The sequence below is a fragment of the Panicum hallii genome, chromosome 7 (genome assembly GCF_002211085.1).
Source record: "Panicum hallii strain FIL2 chromosome 7, PHallii_v3.1, whole genome shotgun sequence".
In the NCBI taxonomy this organism is placed as follows: Eukaryota; Viridiplantae; Streptophyta; class Magnoliopsida; order Poales; family Poaceae; genus Panicum; species Panicum hallii.
In genome coordinates, this window is record NC_038048.1 from 17,450,142 (window position 1) to 17,462,977 (window position 12,836).

At 45.3% G+C, this 12,836-nt stretch overlaps 1 protein-coding gene across 1 annotated transcript; it reads right to left on the reverse strand.

Moving 5' to 3' along the window:
• Positions 1-4,457: 4,457 nt before the first annotated feature.
• LOC112898747 (ER membrane protein complex subunit 8/9 homolog) lies at positions 4,458-9,902 on the reverse strand. The gene is made up of 4 exons (XM_025967028.1): positions 9,398-9,902; positions 9,246-9,305; positions 4,790-4,956; positions 4,458-4,678 (listed from the first exon to the last, which is right to left on the reverse strand). Exons 1-4 carry the CDS (start codon positions 9,770-9,772, stop codon positions 4,648-4,650), a joined length of 633 nt encoding a protein of 210 aa, XP_025822813.1. The 5' UTR covers positions 9,773-9,902; the 3' UTR covers positions 4,458-4,647.
• Between the last annotated feature and the right edge of the window lie 2,934 nt (positions 9,903-12,836).

The following is a 12,836-nucleotide window of genomic DNA, read 5'->3' on the forward strand; positions in this document are numbered from 1 at the left end:
AGCCTATAGCTAAGGCTCCACGTGGCGCTAGGGGACCCCCAGTCCCCATTCGCTAGCACTAGGTTAACATGGAATGATCATAAAGACTAGTCATATCCTTAAATTGGAACCAATAATGTTAAGATACATGCCTTCCTCAAAGCTCTGCTGCTGCTCAGTGTCTTCAAAGCTTTTTGCAAAATCTCGAACTGTGCACCTTCTAACGCATCAGACAAGTACATACAAGCAAACAAGTACAAAAAATAAGAAATAGCACACCAATTATTGAAAATAGAACAAAACATGGTTATACAGCTTCTTTACTTGTCACAAGGATCGTGTGAGCGCAAGAAAAAACTAAATCAAAGCTAAAACGGATAAGTATTAGCTAAAAAAGGCTCTAGGAGCTTAACTGTGGAGGTTTTGAACTAACAGGGACTAACACATAAAAGAACATAAGAAGGATGGTGGGTTCCAATTCTATAAAGTGTAGGGGCAAAGCTAAAAAAAGAAAAGGGTCTAGATCTAATTACTTTTGAACTAGGTTGGATTGCGGGTTGATTACTTAAACCCTAGGGGGTTTTCTTGGAAAGTGGTGCAGCCGGGTTGGTTTGACTAGTATTGACCTCAATTAGAAGTGAATCAGGACCGTGGGATCGGTATCGGGCGGGAGATCGGGGTGGCGATGCTAGGGTGATGACTAGTGGTTGTGTGCTTGCATATTTGTTCGAAAATGAGCGTCCTAGCTCGGTTTGGGGCACAAAAGGGCTCGGGAGAGAGCAAGAAAGATAGGGAACACGGTGGAGGGGTCGGCATGGGGGCTTTTCGCAGTGGAGGAGGGTCGACAGCGGCGGGGTGGCTCGGCCAAACTTCAGCGAGCGATTCTGGGGTGAGCAGAACAGGGGAAGTGGGCACATGGCATGGGCGAGCTCCTTACCACGTAGAAAACTTTGTCGATGGCTTGTCATCGAGGAAGAGCGGTACAATGCCGGATTGCAGTGGTGGCCTGGCCGAAGCTCAAGAGGAGAGGCGGTGCTAGGGTTAGGGCTAAGGCGTCGGCTAGGGATTTGGCTAAATAATTATTTTAAATTCTAGATAGATACACTAAAATAAGTGAAACTTAAATAAAATCTTAACGACCCGACACAAAATCTAACAAATTTTAATGCATACAAGATCCTTTCATGGTACCACGCATCCTCCGATTTCTTCACCTTGGTGTGAGCGTCGCCTCCTGTTGACAGTCGTTAAGTGCCAATTTTGACCACCAAAACCAGCATAAAAATGTAAAAGATAAAGTACCAACACTGACTAACATTAGAAATAGGGATTATATCTAACAAATTCCACAAGTGTTGGTATAAAAATATATGCAGGTAAATTTAGGCATAAAATAAAGAGAAAACACAACAAAGAACCAAGAAACACACTTCCGATGAATTAGGAGCACGCATGAGGATTCAAGTGGCCACAAACAGAGCTCGCCTCAAAATGGCACGAGACACACCTAACCGACCTAGGGACCCACCTGTCAGCCAACCTGCCAAAGGCGGTGGCTGATGGTGGTTCCCCTGGTTCGGCTGAACCAAGATGGCGCCACCTTGCCTCCATCTTCAACATGGCGCTCCTTGATGAAGAGTAGAAAGGGGGTTATGGGTGTCCCAAGCTAACTTACCCGCCAGAACCAACCTTTTCGAGTCTATAGATACAAGTGGAGGGGCTCATTTTCAAGACACTCCTCACACATCAACACACTCACATTCGAGCTCAAGGCTCCATCCTAGAGTCTTAGTGCTGCTCTTGTAGTACTTGGAAAATAGGAAGAGAATGAGGGGTAGCTCGGGGGAAGCGTCGGTTCTCCTCCAGGTTGTACCTTGATGGGTGCTTATCAATTTCGTAATTTCGTATGTCTTAAGTTTCTTAGTTAAGTTATTCCTATTTCTTAGTTGCTTGTGGGATCATTGTTCACTACTTTAGTAGATGTTGTAGTCTAAGGCTCCTGATAGAGACAGATGTTCTTGACCAAGGCTAGAGTAGTAATCAACAGTGTAGACGTGGTGTCTAGACTAGAAGTTACCTTTGGTTGTTGTGTACCCCACGGTTGCAAAGGTTGTTGTGTACCCTACAGTTTGCAGAGGTAGGTGGCAGGTGGTGACAACCTTGTCTGTCCTCTGTAATCCTCCACGTCTAGGTACATCGTAGAGCCAAAGTATTGGAGCAGCCAGGCTTTTATCAAGAAGAAGCTAGTAGCCGAAGTAAGCAATTAGGATAGTTCTTTCTTACCTCTAGATTCTTGGCCGTAGAGATACTCTCTACCCCTTGCCTCTAAACTCATGTGGTGTCGTTGGACGAACCTGGACCTTAATTAGATAATACACTCACATTTTCTAGTGGAATACAATATCCTAGAATACTCTTGGGTGAAATCTACAATGGTATCTGTACGCTTGTGGATTTATCTGTGGTTGTTAAAAATACCAACACCTCAAACTTCCTCAGCACTCTGAGCTCACCCTTGGCGGCCACTTCCAACGCCCTCGCCTCCATGAGCTCATCCTTTGCGTCCTCCTCCGAGTTCCTCACATTGGTGAGCTCCAGGCGAAGCATAAGGTTGTCGTTGTCACCACCTTGTTCTTTTTTGTCATGATGAAGAATCTTTGTGGAGTGCCCCTCAATCTCTCTTGGCTCCCTTCTTCTTGCGCGCCATCAGTAGCCGCCCATGCCTCGAGCACGGTATTGGCATCCTCCTCATCAGCATTCACTTCTCCCGGTACCAGAGTCTCTTGCCCCTGATCCCTGTGTCGCTCTCTCCTAGGCGACATGGGGAGCCACAAAGCGCCATGAAGATCCTCCCATACAACTTAGCGGCAGCACCAAAGCCGGTGGCTGCCATCCCTCCCCCTCCACCAGCTCTATCTCCCTCAAGCTCAGCCACACCATGGTCGCTCGGTTGCCATTAGGGCCTTTCCATCCCTAGATCCACCATCCCCCCATCATGAATATGCCCTTCCCTGGTGCGATGGCCTCCTACCCTCGACGGGCACCTATGCCTTCAACTATCGCCACCTACGCCCCTAGGATTCCCTTGCCACCATTGGTGGCATCCCTGTTGCCACCGGCTCGGTGGGTGGTCGGCTAATGGGGGCCACCACTGCCTGCTTTGGGACCACTGCCTGCTTTGGGGCCACCGCTGCCACTGCAGGTCTTCCCCCGGTTGACACCCATTCTGTGTGGGGAGGGGTTGCCGCTAGCTTTTGTGTCGTCGCCGCCTCTGGTTGCCGTCAACCTGGAGGGCCAACACCACCATCAGCCGATGGTCTTTGTCACTCAAGGAGGAGCTGTCATCTTCATTGTGGTCTGCTGCTGCTGCGCTGCCATCCTTGTCGTTGTCTGCTTGCTAGGTATTTGTAGGTTTGTTGTGTGGTGCTTGGGTTCAGTATCCCAAGCAAAAGCTTTGCCTGGTTTCTACCGGTGGCGACAGTGGCTATAGCTGTGACCATAGCTCACCTTGTTGTTGGCGTTGTTGTAGTGGCCCAACTCTCTTCGGTTTCGCCAAGTGAAAACTTGGTCCGTTCTTCCTAGAAGGACAAACGACGGTGGCATCGCCATGTCTTCCTGAACATGTTGTCTTGCATAACCCTCCACAATCTACCTTATTGACCTCTTGTTGTGTTTTGATCATTCTGGCAGTCTGTATGCAACCATGGTGACATATGGATAGCATGTTTTAGTTTGTTCTTGGTTGTTGGTTGTTAAGCAGGTTGTTGTGTGTTGGGGGTTTTTCTTCCTTCTTTCTGGTTTGTTGGGTTGAAGATATTGTCCGTGTATCCGTGTGGTCTTCTAACTCTGCATCTTTTAGATTCTCGTAAGACCTTGTTGCTGTAATTCTCTCTTTTTTAATAAAATACGTGCTTAGTCACATTCTCGAAAAAAACTTCTCCTGGTAGGAGGGCATGGATGCCAATCGAGGATCATCACCTGGCTGCTCCGATGCCGATCAAGTTCTTGAGGTCCCTGGCGTAGCTGCTAGGATCGATCTATATCTATCTGGTGATCGCGCGCGCGCGCTTAGCTAGTGTGTCGGTGGAGGTGGTGATTTATACAGGGCCACAGTTACGCAGAGCCACAAAGAAGATTCTAGAGTGGGCACTGAGCAGAAATAAAGTGGGAAAATCGGGAAGTTTTTCCTTTTTTTCTTTTCTTTTAAGTTTTGTAAACAAGATGAGAAAGTTATCTCCTCCTTTTGTTTTTTAATTCATTTTAAAAAATTGGATACAAGAGGAAAACGTTTTTTTAACAATATGAGCAAGTAGGAATAGGAATCACAATCAACTCGTGGGAAAGTTCTTTCCTATTTTCTGTAACTTTTGGATAGGAAAGATGAGCAACGAGCAGCCATCGCAGTCAATCGCGCACCTGTCCCGAGGTCTTCGCATTTAATATGGCCCACGGATGAATGGCCAAAGGTCAATCTATGCTTTAGACATACTCCACTCCGACCTTAGAATTTTGAAACGCTATAATTGTTACAAAATCAATTGTTTACATTAAAATCCATGTTGCTTTTGAGCGAAATCCATCATACAGATCTATTAAAGTGATACAGCTTCACCACCTCATTTCTAGAGAAGTTCCAATGAAGTATTAAAGTGATCAAATCATAAAACTTCAATCAAGGAGACCTGGGTTCAACCAATCCCTGCAAAATATAGATGTAATGTACAAGACGTCAATCAAGGTGACCTAGAAGTTAACATTTCCATTTTTTCGACATAACCTGCAAGTGCTTTTAAGGAAACATTTGACTTACCTGCTAATATCATCAAGGTGGTCATCGAAATCAACAATTTTCTCCCATTTCATTGTTGTAACATGATCAGCTAGGACAACATTGGTAGAAGGTTCTTTTAGAGCCAGCTGACTGCTCCCATCGGATCCAGCCTGACGCCAACTTTTTGATGAATCCCTGGTGTATAACTGTATATATGAACCATGCCACATAGAAACAAGAGATAAGTATATTTATTTCAACAACTATTGACATCTTAGCTATTTTCAGAGCATGGTTACGTAGCTCTGATGTGTAACAATACTACAGGATATTAAAGCCCAGGATCTTTTATCTCTGAGGTCTGAACCACCGTTCTTTGTACTGGTTAACTATGGAACACCAATAAACTTCTAGACAGAAATAATACATTATCTTCAATTACAACTGTAAATAATGTTGCATTTATCTAAAACTAGTCCATACTGACTTCCTCAAAATATGCAAAAATAACAAAAAAAAAACATCTTGTTATTTTCGCATGGCAATGCTGCAAATTAGAATTAATAACTACTACATGAGTAGCAGGGCTCTAGTCCAGTTAGCTAGCATTGTAGAGTGGAGCTGCAACCGTGGTTTGACTCCCCATTTGCACATAATTAAGCCAGCTAATATGGCCTTGGGCTTTTGATCTACTTTGCTGCTAATGTAGGCATTTCAGAATAAACACTTTCTGCTTCATATGTTGATTTACTAATAAAATTAGTCAAGACACAAGATTAGCTGCATTTTTGTCCAAATACAGGTACAGCCCAAAATCAAAGACTAACAAATTAGCATGACCATATAAAGTTGAATCCATGAAAAATCTGGATCTTGTAACACATCAACATCTCACTCGAGAATTGCTCTTAAGTCATATAAAGTAAACACTAAAAAAGTGTGGATATATAAATGGAACTTAATTTGTTTTTTCTTCTATAAGTAACTTGCTTTTTAGAAGCCTGGTTCTAAGTTTGTCTAATTTTACATACCCTAGTAAGATCTCATAGCACAAAAGCCAAAAAAAAGTAAGAATATGGGATGCACAACTATTCTTTCCACTTGACTTTCTTCTGTCTTTGCTGGTTGGCATGCCAGCAGTGAGGTGATTTGAGAAAACGAAAACAAGCAGCAGCTGTGTGGTGAATTCATTGAGAAATGGAACAAATGATAGAATCTACTTTTTGGATGCTAACAAATACTTGCATGCCAACAAGCAATACATAAGAAATTCTGCAAAAGAACGGATGATCTGGTGGCCATGCCACCACTAATATGTATAGCTCCCAGAGAACACCATGAGATATATGCAATAAAATCACAAGCACAATCCCCGAAGTGATAGATGTATACAAGATAGATGCAAGACTGAATAACAGAACTTAACTAGAGACCTAGAATAAGAACCTATTAGCACTCCGATATTCCAGAAGGAATCATAAATTCCTCTGCACATACAAAGCCTACACATTGATTTTCAAAAAAAAAACCCTACAATTTTATTTACTGTCATCATATTTCCATGTTCAATGTCATGTGGTTAATTATCAAAGTTCTGCAATCGCAATAATCCTTTGTCTAATAGGAGGTACAAAATGTATATCTTATTTCAAAATGATTGTATTTTCCACCTTCATAAATCAAGCTGAATCTAACAAGTCTCCGATGAAGGTTTCCACACTTTTTGAACCTTCCTGAGTCTGAACCGCACAACCTTGAGCGTCGTACCAATTCAGAGGAATGATGTTCTGCCATTGCATGATTAACCTGTTGATAACCATATAAAATAAAGTAGGGCACCTACTTCGCAAGCCAATTCCCTAGGTGCATCGTAGATTCAAACAAGTTCTAGGACAAGGAAAAGACCAGCAAAACCTCGCTACCAACCAGGAAGACAAGGGACATAAACCAAATCAAATGCATCAAGGATGGGACAGATCGACTTCTGGTGAAGGATGAGGAGATCAAGGACAGATGGCGAGAATACTTCGACAAGTTGTTTAATGGGGAAAATGAGGGTCCTACCTTCGAGTTGGACGACTCATTTGATGATACCAACAGACGCTTTGTGAGGAGGATTCAGGAGGCAGAGATCGGGGAGGCTCTGAAGAGGATGAAGGGAGGTAAAGCAATGGGTCCCGATGGCATCCCCATTGAGGTGTGGAGATGCCTGGGCGAGAGGGCGGTAGTATGGTTAACTAAGCTTTTTAACCTAATTTTCCGGTCAAACAAGATGCCAGAGGAATGGAGGAGAAGTATATTAATACCGATCTTCAAGAACAAGGAGATGTTCAAAGTTGTACTAACTACCGGGGGATTAAGTTGATGAGCCATACGATGAAGCTTTGGGAGAGGGTTATCGAGCATCGCCTAAGAAGATTGGCAAGGGTGACCCAAAACCAGTTTGGGTTCATGCCTGGGAGGTCGACCATGGAGGCAATTTTCTTAGTACGACAGTTGATGGAGAGATATAGAGAGGAGAAGAAGGACTTACACATGGTCTTTATTGACCTAGAGAAGGCGTATGATAAAGTACCGAGAGACGTCATGTGTTGGGCCTTGGAAAAACACAACGTCCCAACTAAGTATATTACCCTCATCAAGGATATGTACAAGGATGCGATGACTTGTGTTCGAACATGTGATGGCGATACCAGTGACTTTCCAATTAAAATAGGACTATATCAGGGGTCAGCATTGAGCCCTTATCTATTTGCTTTGGTGATGGATGAGGTCACAAGGGACATACAGGGTGATATCCCTTGGTGTACGCTCTTTGCTGATGATGTGGTGCTAGTTAACGAGAGTAGGGCAGGGGGTTAATATGAAGTTAGAGCTGTGGAGACACACGTTAGAGTCGAGGGGGTTCAGACTGAGTAGGACCAAGACCGAGTATATGATGTGCGATTTTAGCCCGACTAGGCATGAGGATGGGGACGTTAGCCTCGAAGGTCAAGTGGTGGCCAAGAAGGATATTTTCCGGTATCTAGGATCAATGCTTCAGAAAGATGGAGACATTGATGAAGATGTTAGCCATAGAATTTCAGCTGGTTGGTTGAAGTGGCAGCAGGCTTCGGGCGTCCTCTGTGACAAGAAGGTGCCACAGAGGCTAAAAGGTAAGTTCTATAGGACGGCGATTCGCCCGGCGATGTTATACGGTGCTGAATGTTGGCCTACAAAAAGGCGACATATCCAGCAACTAAGTGTAGCAGAGATGCGTATGCTGCGTTGGTTCTGCGGGCATACAAGAAGGGATAGAGTCCAGAATGAAGAGATTCGAGATAGGGTCAGGGTGGCACCTATCGAGGAGAAGTTGATTCAACATCGGTTGAGATGGTTTGGACATGTACAACGGAGGCCTCCCGAGGCGCCGGTGCGTAGTGGAGTTTTAAAGCGGGGCGATAATGTAAAGAGAGGTAGAGGTAGACCTAGACTAACTTGGGACGAGACGGTTAAGAGAGACCTTAAGGAGTGGAATATCGCTAAGGAATTAGCTATGGATAGGAGCGCTTGGAGATTAGCAATTAACGTACCTGAACCGTGACCTTTGTTACTTTTTGCTTAACCCCTAACTCTTCCTTTGGCTTGTGCCCTTTTTGTGTTTCTTATTCTTGTTTTCTGTGGGTTTCATCTCTAGCCTACCCCAACTTGCTTGGGATAAAAGGCTAAGTTGTTGTTGTTGTTGGTGGTGGTGGTGGTGGGGGGGGGGGGGGGGGAGGGGGCGGTACTACGCCTCTTGTAATCTTGTTAACTTCAAATTTTTGTGAGCTAAACATTTAGGGCCTGTTTGGATGGGCTAAAGTTGAATGCTAAACTTTACCACCTATTAGCACTCATACCTTTACTAAAGTTTTTGAGTCTTGGCTAAAGTTTAGCCCACTCCATTAGCACTCCTGTTTGGATGGGCTGGTGCTAAACTTCAGCACTTTTAGGCGTTAGCACTTGGATCAAAACACCTCCTTACTAACATCAGCCTTTATAGGCAAACTTCATATGTGATTAACTTGGCCAAGGGGGTGTTGCAGCACCCCCTGTGGATCTGCCACTGTGACCAACATTCTTAACGCTACTAATCGTTCTGCAATGCAAGTTTAATTACAGTGCCAACCTTATCTTAGTTTATAATGAAATACAAAGATTATTAAACTGCAAACCTTTAAAACCTTGCTCAGATCAACCCCTACTACATGTAAGTCAAAGTGGAAGACTACAATATTTTTGGGAACCATCCCAAGTCTGAACCATAAGCTTGAAGTGATACCATTTCAGAGGAAAATTGTTCAGCCATCTCATAGTCAACTAAGATAAGGTTGCCACTTAGGCAACATAGAGTTTGACAACTTCTTGGACGTAAACAGTAGCCTAAAACCTAGGTACCAACACGCCTCACATGGCTAATCTCGTGGTACCAATTAGAAAGTCTGGAAGGCAAAATTGTGCAAGTTTTGACAAGTACCTGAACTACAGGCTCGCGAGACTTCCCCTTGACAGCCTCCTCCAGCTTCTTGTTATCGACCTGATCAATCAACACAAGAATGATGAGATCTGCATCCCCCTCCTATTCCGCGTAGACCGGGAGATGGAAAGAGCGAAAGAAACGGTGCTCACCAGCAGCACGGCCGAGCGGGGGAAGTACCGGAAGATGTGGTCGCCGACGCGCTTGGCGACAGGCGGGAGATCGGCGTCGTCGCGGCGCGGGTTGGCGTGGTAGTACCCGACGACGGCGAGGCCTTCACCCTGGGTCGCGAAGTGGTCCTCGACAATGGTGAGCGCGAGCTCAAGCGTGGGGAGCAGCGGCAGATGGTGCGGGTGGTGGGACAACGGCACGGCGTCGACGACGGAGACGACGACCGGGGTGGAGGACGGCTCGACGAGACGGCCGACGAGGAGGCCATTGACGGCGGCGGACGGGTGCTTGAGCGCGTGCAGCGCGAGCTTGACGTACGCCGCCTGCGCCACCTCGTACCTGCACTCCGCGCCCATCTCCGCCGCCGCAGCTGCTGATTCCGATCGGAGGAGGATTTCTTGGTGGGGGTTCGGGTGCTGCTTTTGCTTGCTGTGACTTTAGATCTGATTTGAGGGAGATGTCAGATTTGCTCTGGTCGCACGGGGAGGCTCAGGTGAATTGTCCGCAGCCGGCCGATCGGAATTTTCACGATCAGGATTATCTGATTCAAAAGAAAACAAAACCTCCTTTTCTTCGCAATAGGAGTAGTTTGATAGCTTTTAAGGTTACTATGACCAGTCGTCTCTTTAGCAAATACTTTTAAAAGTAGCGAGAAATTTAAAACGGTGTTGCTAGCGCCCGGATGTCCAGTCCATCGGACCCTCCGTTGAAACATCTTGCAACACGAAACATCAATGTTTGTAACATAAAAAAATACATACTGAAATGCATCAAAACATCTAGATGCAAAGAGTAAAATTCCCGCCGCAACATCATAGCTCTATTTCATGTAACATCCATTCAAATTCATGTAACATCTATTCAAATTTATGCAACATCAAACAAAACTACTGCAACATCAAATTCATGCAGATGCAATATGAAAAAAAAAGCTACCTCTAGGGATCAACCCGCAAGGATACCCCCGTAGCAACATGAATCTCGACCTCAACATCTCGAATCTACCATTGCAACATTAAAAAATTCTACTGTAATAGCATGGGGCCTCACCGCCGCCTGGATCTCCCGCCGCCGGCCTCGTGCGCCGCCGTATCGGAGCTCCCGCGGCTGCCCTCGAGGGGCTCGCCGCCTTAGCCGCCCCGCGTAGCGCAACGCGCTCAGCCCGGCCGCCTTCGCCAAGATCCCGCATGCCATGTCCGTCCTAGACCGCCTCCCTGTCACGCGCGCCGTCGTGCTCTCTGCCGCGGGGCCCCACTTCTACGTGGGCATCGAGCTCGGCAGGCCTAGGGACCCGCTCACCGCGGCATTTGTCGGGGCCGCCGACCCCACGATTGCGGCCGAGTGGCTCCGCCACGCGATCCTCGAGATGCAGGAGGCGCTCACTGTGATCGAGCGGTGGAGGAAGCCCATCATCGCCGCGGTGCACGGTGGTGGCATCGACGTCATCGCGGCCCACGACTGATAGGAAGATGAGTCCCGATCTTCCATGAGGTACGGTAAATTTGATTGGTGGAGAACTCGACGTTGATGATCCAAGACTCCGAACGAACAGACCCTCGCAATCACTACACCACTGCTCCGTTGGTTATCACTCGTATCACACGAATGATCTCGCCACGAAGGCTTATCCCTGCAAGCATAATCAAGAACACAAGCAAGAACAGGAGATGCAATCCAACAGACTTGATTACAAGATGGAGTCTCGCAAACCGATGAACGACGACACTGTTCGATGACAGATTGATTCTAAGCAAAATCCAAACCCTAATATGTTGATGACTACTGAATAAAAAGAAGTTAGAGGAGTGCAAGTCCCCTGGACGCAACCCTAATAGGCTCCAACACGGTACACGGGCCAACGGCGCAACAGACGGTGACACAGCACCCTGACAGATTCTAGATGCCTACTTGTGTCGATGATTCCTGTCGACTCAGAAGGAATTTTGAGGTGTGACTAGTGCCATTGGAAGCTCTATAAAATTCTAATTCCAACCATATATAGAACGTCTAAATCCGACTCCGTATGTGACCAGGACGTCAATTTTGGTGAAGTCAGGTTCTGGAATCCAAGGTGGAGTCGAAGTCGAGTTGGACATAGACTCCTTGGTGTGGACGTCCTAACTCCTCCTCCTTGACTTCTTAGCTTTCTCCAAATCCTTGCTGGTCCTCTCCATTGTTCCTAATCAATAAAACATGTATGGAACCAAGCGTAAGTTCTGAAAAATAATTGACAAGGTTAGAACGTACCTGGAGATCCAACTGTCGCGCACGTGCTCTAGTGATCAGTCCTTTTATTGTATGCAAATGAGATATGTTCTCATCCCCTCTTGAGTTGGAGTCGTCCTCGACTCAAGCTCATGTTCCTCATCCAAGTATGGCTTCAAATCTGAAATATTAAATATGGGACTAACCCCAAACTCGGGAGGCAACTCAAGTTTATATGCATTGTCATTTATCTTCTCAGGACCCTTAAAAGGTCCAGCGGCACGTGGCATGAGCTTGGACTTTCTCAAATCTGGAAACCTATCTTTTCTCAAATGAACCCACATCAAATCACCAGGTTCCAATTTTACCTCCTTCCTACCTTTACTAGCAGCATTCGACACCTTTCATTTATTTTTTCAATTTGCAACTTAGTAGTTTCATGTAACTTAAGAATAAATTCAGAATATTGTGTAGCATCTAAGTTCACAATTTCAGAAGGTGATAAAGGTAGCAAATCAATTGGAGCACGAGTATTGAAATCATATACTACCATAAAAGGATTTAACTTGGTTATGGAGTGAAGAGATCTGTTATAAGCAAATTCAATATGTGGCAAACACTCCTCCCACAACCTCAAATTATCTTTAAAAATAGCCTGCAACATAATAGACAAGGTACGATTAACTACCTCCGTTTATCCATAAGTTTGTGGATGACAAGTAGTAGAAAACAGCAACTTTGTTCCCAATTTATACCATAAAGTTCTCCAAAAATAGCTCAAAAATTTAGCATCCCTATCAGAAACAATAGTATTTGGTACACCATGCAAACGCACAACCTCATTAAGAACAAATCAGCAACATGTGAAGCATTATCGGTCTTGTGACAGGGTATAAAATATGCTATTTTAGAGAAACGATAAACAACCACAAAGACACTATCCCTCCCCCTCTTTGTTCTAGGCAATCCTAAAACAAAGTCCATAGAAATATCCTCCTAAGGTGCACGAGAAACAGGAAGAGACATATAAAGACCATGTGGATTAAGTCGAGACTTAGCTTTGTTGCATGTGGTGCAACGCGAGACATAGCGCTCCACATCATGCCGCATCCACGGCCAAAAAAAGTGAGCGGCCAGCACGTCCTCCGTCTTTTTAACACCAAAATATCCCATCAAACCACCGTCATGCACTTCCTGCAACAGCAAAAGACGAAC